The sequence below is a fragment of the Schistocerca piceifrons genome, chromosome 3 (genome assembly GCF_021461385.2).
Source record: "Schistocerca piceifrons isolate TAMUIC-IGC-003096 chromosome 3, iqSchPice1.1, whole genome shotgun sequence".
NCBI lineage: Eukaryota > Metazoa > Arthropoda > Insecta > Orthoptera > Acrididae > Schistocerca > Schistocerca piceifrons.
The window spans coordinates 373,423,459-373,439,593 of NC_060140.1; the positions used below are offsets into that span (position 1 = coordinate 373,423,459).

General features: G+C 37.8%; 1 protein-coding gene across 3 annotated transcripts in view; it reads left to right on the forward strand.

The window, feature by feature from the left end:
* LOC124787822 (DNA mismatch repair protein Msh3-like) overlaps nt 1-16,135 on the forward strand; it is a 344,981-nt gene that overhangs the window by 174,633 nt on the left and 154,213 nt on the right. For all 3 annotated transcript variants that reach the window (XM_047254753.1, XM_047254755.1, XM_047254754.1), the window contains one exon: nt 8,716-8,903. In XM_047254753.1, the coding sequence (XP_047110709.1) occupies nt 8,716-8,903 (188 nt within the window). The remainder of the gene's footprint in view (nt 1-8,715; nt 8,904-16,135) is intronic.

Genomic DNA, 16,135 nt, shown 5'->3' on the forward strand with positions numbered 1-16,135 from the left:
GAATAACTACTGCAACCTACATCCTTCTGAATCTGCTTTACGTATTCATCTCTTTACATATTCATCTCTATGATTTTTACCCTCCACACTTCCCTCCAGTACTAAATTGGTGATCCCTTGATGCCTGAGAATGTATCCTACCAACCAAACCCTTCTTCTAGTTAAGTTATGCAACACATTCCTCTTCTCGTTAATTCTATTCAGTACCTCATTATTAGTAACATGATCTACTCATCTAACATTCAGCATTCTTCTGTAGTGCCACATTTCAAAAGCTTCAAAAGCTGTTAATCATCCATGTTTTACATCCATACATTGCAACACTACATACAAATACTTTCAGAAAAGACTGCATGACACTTAAATCTATATTTGATGTTAACAAATTTCTCTTCTTCAGAAACGCTTTCCTTGCCATCGTCGCCACTCTCCGTTTTATATCTTCTCTACTTCAACCATTCTCATTTATTTTGCTGCCCAAGTAAAAGAACTACAACTCATCTACTACTTTAAGTTTCTCATTTCCTAGTCTAATTCCCTCAGCATCACCTGATTTAGTTCGACTAAATTCCATTATCCTTATTTTGCTTTTGTTGATGTTCATCTTATATCCACCTTTCAAGACACTGTCCATTACATTCAACTGTTCTTCCAAGTCCTTTGCTGTCTCTGACCGAATTGCTATGTCATCAGCAAACCTCAAGGCTTTTATTTCTTCTCCCTGGATTTTAATTCCTAATTCATTTTTTTTTTTTGTTTCCTTTACTGCTTGTTCAATGTACAGGTTGAATAATGTCAGGGATAGGCTACAACTATGTCTCACTCCCTTTCTAACCACTGCATCCCTTTGATGCCCCTTGACTCTTATAACTGCCATCTGTACAAGCTGTATATAGCGTTTTGCTCCCTGTATTTAACCCATGCTGCCTTCAGAATTTGAAAGAGGGTATTCTAGTCAACATTGTCAAAAACTTTATCTAAGTCTTCAAATGCTATAAATGTAAGTTTGCCTTTCCTTAGCCTAGCTTCTAAGATAAGTCATAGGGTCAGTATTGCCTTACATGTTTCTACATTTCTATGGGAATCCAAACTGATCTTCCTTAAGGTCGGCTCCTACCAGTTCTTCCATTCGTCTGTAAAGAATTCATGTTAGTATTTTGTAACTGTGACTTATTAAACTGATATTTTGCTAATTTTCACACCTGTCAGCACCTGATTTCTTTGGGATTGGAATTATATTCTTCTTGAAGTCCGATGGTATTTCGTTTGTCTCATACATCTTGTCCACCAGGTGGAAGAGTTTGGTCATGGCTGGCTTTCCCAAGGCTATCAGTAGTTGTGATGGAATGTTGTCTTGTCCTGGGGCCTTGTTTCTACTTAGGTCTTTCAGTTATTATTATTATTATTATTATTGTTATTATTATTATTATTATTATTATTAATAAATACTTTGAGTATTACACAAAATCTGAATTCTGCATAACTTCAGTGCAGTAATGTATTCCATTTAAATAAGTGAAACATCCTAACAGATTAAAACTGTATGCCACACTGGGATGCTTCACTGGCTGAGTGATCCAAATGTGACTCACAAATTACCCTCACAACATCATTTCTGCAAGTACCACTTCTCTTGCCTTCCATAGTCCTCAGAAGTTCTCTGCAGTGTCCTTTCTTGCAGAAGTGTTAGTCTTGCAAGGTATTTGGGAGAACTTCTGTGAAGAATGGAAGGTAGAAGAAGTAGTACTACAGAAGTAAAGCTGTGCTGATGGATTGTGAGTTGTAGTTGGGTTGCTCAGTCAGCAGAATACTTGGTTGCAAAAAGGAAAAATTATGAGGTTTGAGTTCTGGTCGAGCACACAGTTTTAATCTGCCGGGAAGTTTCAAACAAGTGATCTCTCTGCTGCAGAATGAAAATTCATTCTGAAATAGAAATAAGTTTTGCAAACTGCTTTCTGTTTTTTGATGCATGGGTAAAGTAACCGAAGAGTTATGTTAGGCAGCTCAGTGCATACATATTTAAATGTCTGTCTTACAAGTGTTATTACTTCTTAAATGAAAATATGTTTCATATTTTTTTTTACTTCTTTCTGCGCTGTAGAGTGAAAATTCATTCTCAAATATAGATAAGTGTTGCAAACTGCTTTCTGTTTCATGATGGATGGGTAAAGTAACCTGAGAGTTATCTTAGGCAGCTCAGTGTATACCTATTTAAATGTCTGTCTTACAATTGTCATTACTTCTTAAATGAAAATATGTTTCATATTTTTTTTACTTATTCCACATCCATGAGGATGATTCCACTTATAATTTATGAAAGGGACATTAATGTGTGTCTTCTTTCGGTTAGGATCTCCTCACTATGGATCTATGAAAAAAAAAGAAAGATATATCTAATCTAAGCAGAAAAAAGCAAAGACTAGTGGAAGTTGACCACAGGGAATGTCAATTTAAGTTTTGGAGAAATGTTGGAATACCTCAAAGCAATACTGACTTTATGACTTATGTTAGAAGGTTGGCTAAAAAAAGGCAAACATACATTTAAGGCATTGGTAGATTAAGAGAATGCTTTTGACAATGTTGGATGGAATACACTCTGAAATTATGAACATAGCAAGTATAAAATATAGTCAGTGAAAGATTATCTGCAACTTGTACAGTAACCAGACTGCAGTTAGTAAGAGTTGAAGGTCATGGAAGGGTGGCAATGAGTGAGAGTGGTACAAGTCTGTGCCTATTTTTAGGTTTGCTGATGATGCAATCAAAGGACTTGAAAGATCACTTAAATGGAAAGAATGTGTCTTGGAAATTGGTTATAAAATGGCTAACAGCAAAAGTAAATCTATAGTAATGCAAGTTAGTTAAATTAAATTCAACTATGCTGAGGAAATTAGATTAGGAAACGAGACACTGCAAATAAATTAGTTTTGTTATTTGGCAGCAAAATAAATGACTATGTCTGAAGTAGCAATAATACAAAATGCAGGCTGCCGGTACCATAAAAAGCATTTCTGGAAAGAGTGTAGCACTGTTTAGAAGTGAAATGTGGATGACAAAGAGTTCAAACAAGAAGAAAATAGAAGCTTTTTAATCCTCGCGATACCAAGGGGAGGGTATTTTATGCCCACCTTTTGAAAATATTGTCATCTAGTCATCTACTTCATATTTTAAAATTTTGAAATAAATATTTGAAATAAATATTTATTCTTTTAATGAATTCTTCGACCAGCTTTCAAAAATTTTTTAAATTTTTCAGTTAAAAAATTGAAGTCTTAGTAGCAGATGTCACTGTCCACAGTGAAAGTTGTATTAAATATTTTCAGGTTCAGGACCTTACTGATTCATCAATATCTCTATAAAAAGAATGTTGTCAGCATAAAGTACCATCCCATTAGTAAAATAGCACCCCATTGGTAGTCCATATTATTGAAAGTGCATTGATATTGATAAGTGTGTGTTAAAAGTTAGTTTCCATTTCTATACCCTACTTACTCATCAGTATTGCTTTTAAAAAGTATGTTGATAACAAGTCAGTGAAAATTAACAAATTTTTTAATTTTTTTCGTGTGGTGACAAAGTACCCCCCACCCCCACCCACCCACCCACCACCCACCCTCCCATTGGTAATGTGCATTATGAAAAATACGTTGGTATTGCTACAGATTAAATGTGATGCTACAGAAAAATCTGAAGATTAGATGGATAGACTGGATAATTAATGAAAATGTAGTGGATCAATCTGGGGACAAAAGAAATTGATCACACAACTTGACTAAATAGGATAAGTTATTGAGAGAAATGTGGGAGGCAAAAATTGTAGGAGGAGATCAAAGCTTGACTACAGTAAGCAGGTTCAAATGGATGTAGGTTGTAAAAGTTACGTAAAAATGAACATGCTCGCACAGGATAGACTAACATGGAAAGTTGTATCAAACCAGTCTTTGGACTGAAGATGATGATATCATCATTATAGTTGTCATCATCATCGTTATCATCATCATCATCATCATCAGTTACAGGACAACAACAACAACAACCAGTTTGAGAACAGAGAGGATATCTACCACTGCAACACCAAAAGCAAAGTAAATATAGACATTCGAAATACAGACTATCAAAGACAGGTCACTTGCCCAAAATAATCACCCTAAAATGTTTTAGGAAACTCCCATATGCTATTTCATCCACATCCTTTAGCAAATTTAAGATAAAGGTTTACAGCTGGTTAATGGAACATACTTTCTACAAGATGGTGTAATTCCATGATATCAGCAATATTGACATTAGTTTTTAACAGTATTCGTGTGAAGGTAATCATGTTTTTTGTCAGAATCTACTGAAAGAAAGCTTCTTTAATGATGAAGCCTATCCTAGTATGTGGCCAGTGACAAATAAATAGTATTTTCTGGGGAGATGAAGCATTTCGGAACATCCATGACAGTTTTCTGTCCATAATTATAGAGAGGGGCATTTTAAATTTCCTGAATACTGGGGCATGCGGAAATCTGTAGCAGTAAATCAACTGGTTCTGCAGCTAAGGGAATGTGCAATCTTCATGCTGTGACTCACAGTGCAATCTCCCTGCATACCATAGCAGTGCTGCTGTAATTTGTCAGTGTCAAAATTAGCTTTCTGAAGCAGTGTATAATAACGCGGACTGATGAAACCAACATTATTGGTATGATGTACTATATTCCTATAACTGAGATTAAATTAGACTTTCCCTAATCTGATTTAAAATTGGGCAGTTTCAATAGATCCTGCCATGTGGACCTGCCCTATAATTTAGAATTTGTAGAGTGGAGGATTCAGTTCGCTTTTTTGAAAATAATAGTGATAATAATAGTGATAATAATAATAATAATAATAATAATAATAAAATTAGTACAGTTTGAGTGGTTGTCTCTGTTCACCAAGACATTTGCTTTCAGTCTGTTCTGATTTTATACCACATTTTTTCATATTTCCAATGTTGTTGTTGTTGTTGTTGTTGTCGTCTTCAGTCCAGAAACTGGTTTGATACAGCTCTCCATGCTACTCTATCCTGTGCAAGCTTCTACATCTCCCAGTACCTACTGCAACCTACATCCTTCTGAATCTGCTTAGTGTATTCATCTCTTGGTCTCCTTCTACGATTTTTACCCTCCACACTGCCCTCCAATACTAAATTGGTAATCCCTTGATGCCTCAGAACATGTCCTACCAACCGATCCCTTCTTCTAGTCAAATTGTGTCACAAATTTCTCTTCTCTCCAATTCTATTCAGTATCTTCTTATTAGTTACGTGATCTACCCATCTAATCTCCAGCATTCTTCTGTAGCACCACATTTCAAAAGCTTCTATTCTCTTCTTGTCTAAACTATTTATCATTCATGTTTCACATCCATACATGGCCTACTCCATACAAATACTTGTAGAAAAGATTTCCGGCATTTAAATCTATACTCGATGTTAACAAATATCTCTTCTTCAGAAATGCTTTCCTTGCCATAGCTAGTCTGCATTTTATATCCTCTCTACTTTGACCATAATCAGTTATTTTGCTCCCCAAATAGCAAAACTTAACTACTGCTGATTTCCTAATCTAGTTCCCTCAGCATCACCTGATTTAATTCAACTGCATTCCATTATCCTTGTTTTGCTTTTGTTGATGTTCATCTTATATCCTCCTTTAAAGACACTGTCCATTCCGTTCAGCTGCTCTTCCAGGTCCTTTGCTGTCTCTGACAGAATTACAATGTCGTCGGCATACCACAAAGTTTTCATTTCTTCTCCCTGGATTTTAATTCCTACTCCAAATTTTTCTTTTGCTTCCTTTACTGCTTGCTGAATATGCAGATTGAATAACATTGGGGATCTACTACACCCCTGTCTCACTCCCTTCCCAACCACTGCTTGCCTTTCATGCTCCTCAACTCTTATAACTGCCATCTGTACAAATTGTAAATAGCTTTTTGCTCCCTGTACTTTATCCCTGCCACCTTCAGAATTTGAAAGAGAGTATTCCAGTCAGCATTGTCAAAAGCTTTCTTTAAGTCTACAAATGCTAGAAATGTAAGTTTGCCTTTCCTTAATCTATCTTCTAAGATAAGTCGTAGGGTCAGTATTGCCTCAAGTGTTCCAACATTTCTACGGAATACAGACTGATCTTCCTCGAGATCGGCTTCTACCAGTTTTTCCATTCATCTGTAAAGAATTTGTGTTAGTACTGTCCAGCTGTGACTTATTAAACTGATAGTTTGGTAATTTTCACACCTGTCAATACCTGCTTTCTTTGGGATTGGAATTATTATAGTCTTCTTGAAGTCTGATGGTATTTCTCCTATCTCATACATCTTGCTCACTAGATCGTAGTGTTTTGTCAGGACTGGCTCTCCAAGGCTATCAGTAGTTCTAATGGAATGTTGTCTACTCCTGAGGCCTTGTTTTGACTTAGGTCTTTCAGAGCTCTGTCAAGCTCTTCATGCAGTATCGTAACTCCCATTTCATCTTCATCTACATCCTCTTCCATTTCCATAATATTGTCCTCAAGTACATCGCCCTTGTATAGACCCTCTATATACTACTTCCACCTTTCTGCTTTCCCTTCCTTGCTTAGAACCGGGTTTCCATCTGAGCTCTTGGTATTCATATGAGTGGTTCTCTTTTCTCCAAAGGTCTCTTTAATGTTCCTGTAGGCAGTATCTATATTAGCCCTAGTGATATATGGCTCTACACCTTACATTTGTCCTCTAGCCATCCCTGCTTAGCCATTTTGCACTTCCTGTCGATCTCATTTTTGAAACATTTGTATTCCTTTTTGCTGGCTTCTTTTACTGCATTTTTATATTTTCTCCTTTCATCAATTAAATTCAGTATTTCTTCTGTTACCGGTACCCAAGGATTTCTACTAGCCCTCGTCTATTTACCTACTTGATCCTCTGCTGCCTTCATTATTTCATCTCTCAAAGCTACCCCTTCTGCTGCTATATTTCTTCCCCTGTTCTCGTCAATCGTTATCTGGTGCTCTCTCTGAAACTCTCTACAACCTCTGGTTCTTTCAGTTTATCCAGATTCCATCTCCTGAAATTACTACCTTTTTGCAGTTTCTACGGTTCATAACCAATAGATTGAGGTCAGAGTCAACATCTGGCTCTGGAAATATCTTACAATTTAAAACCTGGTTCCTAAATCTCTGTCTCACCATTATATAATCTATCTGAAACCTTCCTGTGTCTCCAGGCCTTTTCCATGCATACAATTTTCTTTCATGATTTTTGAACCAAGTGTTAGCTATGATTAAGTTGTGCTCTTGTGAAATTCTACCAGGCAGCTCCCTCTTTCATTCCTTACCACCATTCCATATTCACCTACTACTTTTCTTTCTCTTCCTTTTCCTACTATTGAATTCCATTTCTCCATGACTATTAAATTTTCGTCTCCCTTCACTATCTGAATAGTTTCTTTTATCTCATCATACATTTCATCAATCTCTTCATTGTCTGCAGGGCTAGTTGGCATATAAAATTGTACTACTGTGGTAGGACTGGGCTTCATGTCTATCTTGGCTACAATAATGCATTCACTATGCTGTTCGTAGTAGCTTACCCATACTCCTATTTTTTTTATTCATTATTAAACCTATTCCTGCATTACCCCTATTTGATTTATTATTTATAACCCTGTATTCACCTGACCAGAAGTTTTGTTCCTCCTGCCACCGAACTTCACTAATTCCCACTATATCTAATTTTAATCTATCCATTTCCCATTTTAAATTTTCCAACCTACCTGCCTGATTAAGGGATCTGACATTCCGTGCTCCTATCTGTAGAGTGACAGTTTTCTTTCTCTTGATAACAACATCCTCCTGAGTAGTCCCCACCTGGAGATCCGAATGGGGGAGTATTTTACCTCCAGAATATTTTACCCAAGAGGACGCCATCATCATTTAACCACACAGTAAAGCTGCATGCCCTCGGGAAAAATTACGGCTGTAGTTTCCCCTTGCTTTCGCCTGTTTGCAGTACCAGCATAGCAAGCCTGTTTTGGTTAATGTTACATGGCCAGATCAGTCAATCATCCAGACTGTTGCACCTGCAACTACTGAAAAGGCTGCTGCCCTCTTCAGGAACCACATGTTTGTCTGGCCTGTCAACAGATACCCCTCCTTTGTGGTTGCACCTACAGTACAGCTATCTGTATCACTGAGGCATGCAATCTTCCCCACTAATGGCAAGGTCCACGGTTCATGGGGAGGCTACATTTTGTTTCATATTTCCAATAAATTTTCTAAAAAATCTCCAGTACAAGCAGATATTTAACTGTACTCATTATGATATATACTCAAGAATTACTTCTAGAGATATCATGCTGTTTATCAAAGTGCACTTTCTTGGTAGAAATTTTGTACCATAAAGTAAATATTTTTGTACATGCTGGCCATATTTCGGAAAAAAGATGTGGTTTACCAAATGAGTAGTCAACTACAGATTGCAACATACCAGTTGATGTACATAATTTTCTTTTCATCCCTGGTGCTTGAGGAAAAATATACAACATAGCTATAATGAGACATAGATGATAGTACATGCTTATTATTAAATCATCCTGTGTTAGCCACATTAAGTGTGTACTACATGAAAATGAATTTAGATGTTTTGATGCATTGTTATTTCATGATCACAACTCTTAATATAACATGCACCACAATCTTAATGTTTGTCTTTTTTCAGTGCACTACCAACAACTTCTACCGATTGATAGAAGCTTTAAGTTTTATTTATCAAAGCTTGGAAGTCATTGCAGTTGTTACAGAAGCCTATGTTCAAAGTTCTTTAATAAGGGAACTAATAATTGACATAACTGTACAGCTCAGTGATGTAAAGGAAATTATGAACATTTTGAACCCTTCAGCAGCCAAGTAAGCTTAGTTCATCTGTATTATTGAATCTCAACTTCTGAGCATGGGTGGTAGAAATGCTGTGCATGTCACAGAGCTTTTCATGTTATGTACAAATTCCTATTGCTGTTTAAGGATTTTTTTGTTCAGACCAATATTCTGTCTTTTTTTTTAATTGGCACTTGCTTTCATTAAAATCATATATTAAATTGTTTTCACTCTCCCTGACTGGTACTCGTGCTCCTGTTGTCAGTAATGTGCCTATATAAGTAAATTTTGCCTATTGTATATGCATCCCACATTCGTTTATTGACCAGAGTTATCTATAAATGTTGAATCGTCATCCTTGATCACATCTCTTGGCCCTCGCTCTGTGTCATTTTCACATGTTCCCGCGTAACGAGGAGAAAACACTTGTTTTCGTGGTATGTTTCTTGGCTTTTTACTGGAAACAGTAATTCAGCAACTTACATAGATATCTTCGTCAAGATGTTCAGTCAAAAATTTTAAGTATGCTCACTGGCTGGACACTAACCAGACTATGACATATTGTTGCTGTCACAGTTCTGTTTACGGCACAGTTGCCTCTTGGCAGCTGCTGAATTCTTTGATGTTTATGTGTTCTCCAGAATCTGTGCTATTATTCTGCGAAATGCATATACCCTCTGTATTTTATGGTCCTTATGGATGAAGTTTTTGCTGATATCTTAATAAATTTAGTCTCAAGTCAGGAGTCATGCTTAAACTGAAACCCCTTGTTTTTGTGTAGTAAGTTCCCTGACGTAGATGTATTGTCCCAGAAACTTGGAGTCTGCACTATGATACCAGTCTTTCTGATGATCCTCATTGCTGGAGGCTCTGTATTCCTATTCTGCATGAAAGCAATGAGACTTTGGTGGAAATAAATTAAAGTTTTACTTCTTGTCTTGTTGTCGTAACTTTTTTTCTAGTCAGGGAACATCTGGTCAGATACCGTGATCTGTTAGTACTAAGACTTTAGGACTTAAGACATCTGTTGTATTTGTATTTAATAAATAAATCTTTTTCACAACCAGGACATAGCAACATTTTTCACAGAACTAATAAGTAACTTAGTGCAGGGATATAGAGATGCTATAATAACTAAACAACTGTAACAATCAGAATGTCGGGAAGAGATGTAATATTCTGTAAAAATCTTTATTTGTTCACAATTTCTTAAACATAATTACAAAATGTTAATATCACATATGAAGGCTGTACCAATTATGCTGTTGCTTTATTAATTGAAAAACTTTTGCCACCTATGGACATTACAACATGTTGTAACTCCTGTAATAATTTTAGCCTAGACAGGGATAAGTGACAGCTGAAGTACATGGATGTTTGAGATGTACATGTCACTGTTCCTTTCACATCTCTTCAGTGTTTCTTGTTGTTCTACACATTGCATCCATTTTTCAGCAGCCTCATTTATCTTTAACATTATGAAGTAAAAATTTTGTCTTTCTTGGTGAGAGTAAAAAGATGTGGATGTGTGTTTCGACAAGAGTCTACAGATATTTCTGGAGATTGGTCCAACATAAGGCACAATATTAACATCACCTAGTGCTAGAACATACAGATGTGACTATCTACTACAAACCACCAGAATCTCATAGGGAGCTATAATAGTTTGTAAGCATCTTTGTTTGTTCACAAAACAAGCTAATTGTGAAATTCTTGAACATTATTGTAAAATATTAATACTGCAGCTGCACGCTGCTCCACTCATTTTCATGCTTTATTAATGGAAAAAGATTTTCCAACTGGTAACTTTACATATTCTAATTAATGTGATAGTTTTAGTCCAGACAGTGCTAAGTGACAGATGATTTGCATACTTTAACTAATACAATGAATAAAAGTAGCTGGTTCTTTATTTCAAGTTCCACAATAAACTTTATGTTATGATACAAAATGTTTAGGTGTTCTAAGGAATCACAAATATTTTCCATTCCATAAGAACATACCCAAAACACTTTGTTTACATATCAGTAGAACAAGTTGGTTTAAGCAAATTGAATTCAAATGTCTTTGCCTTAAAATGTTTTGTATATAGGTTTGGCATAACAGGTCAATATGGGCTACCCACACCCCCCTCTCAGTTTATCTTGGTATTTTCTGTCAAACAGGTAATTAGTTCAAAGAATTATGGAAGTGGAATAGACAGGTGGCTGCTTACTATAAAGAAGGCAGGTCAAGTGTCGGACATAGCCTTTATCAGTAAAAGAGAGGCGCGCGCACACACACACACACACACACACACACACACACACACACACACACACACACACAGAAAATTGCAAGCACACAGGACCTCCAACTCTAGCAGCTCGGGCCAGAATGCAACTATCATTTGGGATCCAAGCAGCAGCAAGGGGCAGGGAAGGGGGAGGGGTAATAGTAAACAGGTGGGGAGAGAAATTAACACTGCCTGATGGAGTGTGCAGGCAGTAGACTGCCAACAGGTGGAGCATCAGGAGACTGTGGGGCAGGGGTGGGGAGAAGGGGAGCAAAAAAGGTGAGGAGCGAGCAAAGACAGGCAGAGTCATTCGCAGAGGGCTGCAGACAAACAGGGTAGGAGAAGTGAATGGGGAGAAGATGATAGGACAGAGGGGATGGAACTGTTGGGTGGAGGGTATGGGGACAATGTGTTATCGTAGGTTAATGCCAGGATAATTATGGGAGTGGAGAATGTGTTGTAAGGATAACTCCCATCTGTGCAGTTCAGAAAAGCTGGTGGTGAAGGGAAGGTTCCAGATGGCTTGGGTAGTGAGGCAGTCATTGAAATCAAGTGTGTCGTGTTTATATACATGTTGTGCCACAGAGTGGTCTAGTTCACTCTTAGCAACAGTTTGATGGTTGCCATTCATCTGATGGATAATTCACAGGTGGTCCAGCCCCTGATAGGGTAGGGTAAACCCTTGGCAGGGCTGGAATAGGAAGTGCTGGGTGGGTGGACTGGGCAGATTTTGCACCTGGGTCTTTCACAGTGATATGATTCTTGTGGCAAGGGCTAGGATTGGGAGTGGCATAGCAATGGACTAGGATGTTGTAGAGATTGGGTGACAGAACACCACTTTAGAAGAGGTGGGATGCCCCTCATTTCAGGGTACGATGACAGATAATCAAAGCCCTACTGAAGGATGTGGTTCAGTTGTTCAAGTTCTGGGTGATACTGGGTGGTGAAGGGGACACTCCTTTGTGTCTGGTTCTTGGGGCTGGTGGGAGGATTGGGGGTGTGAGGGGAAATAGCACGGGAGATCTGTTTGCGGACTATGTGTGGGTGATAGTGCCTGTTTCTGAAGGCCTTGGTGAGACCCTCAGCATACTGAGCAAGAGAGTTTTTGTCACTGCAGATACGCCATCCCTGTGTTGCAAGGATATATGGGACGCACACTGGTTTAGGTTCACTGATGATATCTTCATGATCTAAACTCTGGGCCAAGATACCCTATATTCATTCCTTCACAACCTCAGCATCTTCTCTCCCATTTGCTTCACATGGTCCCCCTAGACCCTGTGTGCCACCTTCCTAGATGTTGACCTCACCCTCTCTGATGGCTCCATCTGCACCTCAATCCACATTAGACTCCCCAACCACCAATGTACCTGTATTTTGACAGCTGTTGTCCCTTTCGCACCAAAAAGAACCCTCCAATATAGCCTGGCCTCCCAGGGATGGAATATCCGCAGTGACAAAAACTCTCTTGCTCCATATGCTGAGGGTCTCACCAAGGCCTTCACAGACAGGCACTATCCCCCAAACCTAGTCCGCAAACAGATCTCCCACACCATTTCCCCTCACACCCCCAGTCCTCCCACCACCTTCGAGAACCAGCCACAAAGGACTGTCCCCTTCATCACCCAGTACCAGTCTGGACTGGAACAGCTAAACCACATTCTTTGCCAGGGCTTTGATTACATATTATCAAGCTCTGAAATGAGGGACATCCTACCTGAGATACTTCCCAACATCCACAGCATCCTACTCCATCCCCATGCCACTCCCAATCCCAACCCCCTGCCACAAGGACCATATCCCTGTGGAAGACCCAGGTGCAAACCCCTGCCCAATCCACCCACCCAGCACTTCCTATTCCAGTCCTGTTATGGGTTCAGTATGTCATGTAAGAAAAGTGTGAGTTGGGTTTCACATGATCAATGTTTTCAAAATCTATGCTGGTTGGTACTGAGGAGGTTATTCTGTTCAAGGAACCTCATTATGCTTGATCTTAGAATATGTTCTAAGATTTTACAACAAATTGATGCCAGGGAAATTGGATGAATGTTTTGTGGATCACTTCTACTACCCTTCTTGTAGACAGGTGTGATGTGCCTTTTTCCAAGAACTGGGCATAGTTTTCTGTTGAAGGGATCTATGATAAATTATAGTGAAAAAGGGACTAACTCAGCTGCAAATTCGGTATAGAATCTGATAGGAATTCCATGGGGGCCTGGAGCTTTATTCAGTTTTAAAGATTTCAGCTGTTCCTCAACGTCACTGACGCTAATACTTACTTCATTCATTTTCCCAGTGGTGCGAGAATTAAGTTAGGGCAGTTGTCGTGGGTTTTCCTTTGTAAAGGAACATTTGAAAACAGAGTTAAGCATCTCAGCTTTCACTTTGCTACCCTCAATTTCAGTTCCTGTCACATTCGCTAGGGACTAGACACCAACTTTGATGCCACTAACAACCTTTACATATGATCAGAATTTCTTTTGATTTTGTGAAATGTCATTTGACAATATTCTACTATGGTAGTCATTAAAGGTATCATGATTTGCTTGACAGCCAAACATGTTTCATTCAGCATCACTCTATTTACAGCCCTACGGTTTGTTTTACACTATTATGCACTAATCTATGATTCTTTAGAAGTTTCTTTACAGTGACTGTTTACCATGGATTTTCCCTCCAATTATGAACTGTTCTACTGACTACATATCTATCCAGAGCATGATCATCTATTCTTTTAAACTAGAGCCAGAGTTCCTCTACATGCTCCTGACCTGTACTGAAATTTTCAAGTTCCTCATTGGGATATGACATTACTGCTTTTTTATGTAGTTTATTGAACATGTATGTCTTTCTGCTTGTTTTAGTTGTCCTTTTTACTTTGGTAATCATTATTGCCACAGCCGGGACATGGTTATATCATAAACAGTATCGGACTTCATAAAAAAAAAGAAGAAGGAAAAAATGGGGGGGGGGGGGGGGGGGGGGAAGAGAAGGAGAGAGAGAGAAAAAACTTCACAATCCAGAATAGATTTCCTTTTCATAATAGAAAAGACATAAATTAAAGAGTTGTAATCTCTTCGTTTTCTTGTCAAAAAATTCATAGCTATGGAGTCGCAGATGACTACCATTAGTAATTAATACAGTAAAGGATTTCATTGTTCTCTGTGGGTGTTACTGTTACTTCCACATCAGGGTTGCAATTAAATATCAACATTTTCATTAAAGAACATTCAACTTCACTATATTTCCTTCCACAAAGCCTTCTTGTATCACACTATACTGAATTTTAGATACATAATTATCAACTATTTTCTGCTTGTATGCTATTACAAAAAAATTCCCTTTGAACAGTTACTTGTAAACTTCTTTTATTCACGGTCAGGTAAGAACTGACTCATTTCATTACGTTACTTACATAGCAGAATTAAAATTATTAGCCATTTCATAATAAAATAGAATGAGTCTCTTGACAATATAGATCCCATCTTCTCACAGTTGCTGTCTGACAGGGTAATACACTGCAGTGACTGGCCCTGCTAAGCTGTGAGTCAACTGTGAAAATGGATACATACTACATTGTCATGAACATCTAAACTCCACAGTAACAGAAACAAATTTGAATGACTATATTGAAAAATGTACGGTAAATATCAGTATAAATTAAAAAGATAAAGATGTCAACACCTAAATGTTGATTTGAATATCACAGTGCTTTATTAGGCATGAATCTACTATTGATGGTATGTACTTGTATTCCCTTGACCTTTGAACTGACTGACAGCTAATTATAGGGACCCCTACAGTTTAGCGTGGCTTCTGAATCACAGTCCAACATGGCATTTTTCACATTACCAAAAACAACCAGTAGTGAAAGAAATGATGAGAGGCAGATAAAGTCTCTAGGAGTAACCTGGGTTGAACCCACCCCCAGAGCTTTGGATCTATATTCAGGCACATAACTACTAAACCACATTAAAGTATAGAGTTATAGATGTTTGCCTAACACTACTCAGCCAGAAAATACATCACCGTTAGCATCTCTATCTCTAACCCTATATCTTGTTTACATGGGCATTCAGAACCCCATATCTGATGTAAGGAATATAACATTGCCTTTCTCAGTCTTTTTTTATCGTGGTTTTGTTTTTGTGAGTATATATCATTACTCCATTAAACAAAAATCTTCTTGAATGAAACAAGTTTACTATTACCACTAATTGTTTATTTATATCCATGGCATGTTTCGAAGGTGGATTTATACGTGTTAGTGTGACATATTTGTGTGTTCTGTTACAATTGTGGGAGATGATGTGGCACTGTCTCCATTGGTCACAGGTTCCTTTCTCTTTTGTAACACATCATACCTGACAGAGAAAGGAACCTGCAACCACTGGAGAAAGTACCACAAGTTACCGTTAAATCTTAACACAACACATCCACATGTCATATTAACACACGTAAATCCACCTGATGATGAAGGTTTAAACCTCCAAAATGCATTGAGGATATAAATAAACTGTGACTGGTAATAGGAATCTTGTTGTTTCATTCAGTATCAATAACAGTCATGGAAAAGACTAACCTAAAATGTTCGCATTTAAAGTTAAATAAATAAATAAATCTTCTTCATGTTTTCTGGCTGTGACAGGACTTGATGATCAGCAATGGCTTAATAAATTCAGCTGTGGATCTTACACCCTGATTAAACACAATTAAAACCATATTTGAAACACTCCTAAGTTATGCTGTTCTCAGAAGCACGAGTCCATACCCTGGTATTGGTCTTGTCAGATCTCATTTTAAGTTGTACAAGTGTTTACAACATCAAGCATCATATTGTCACAACTGAAACCAGCAGTATTATACATCATGGAAACATTCAAGCTGCCCCATGTACATTAGATGTCACTTTTTCATGTCCATTCATAAATTGCTGCTGATGTACATGAGTGAGTCAAAACACAACATGGTCACAAACATAATCCATGCA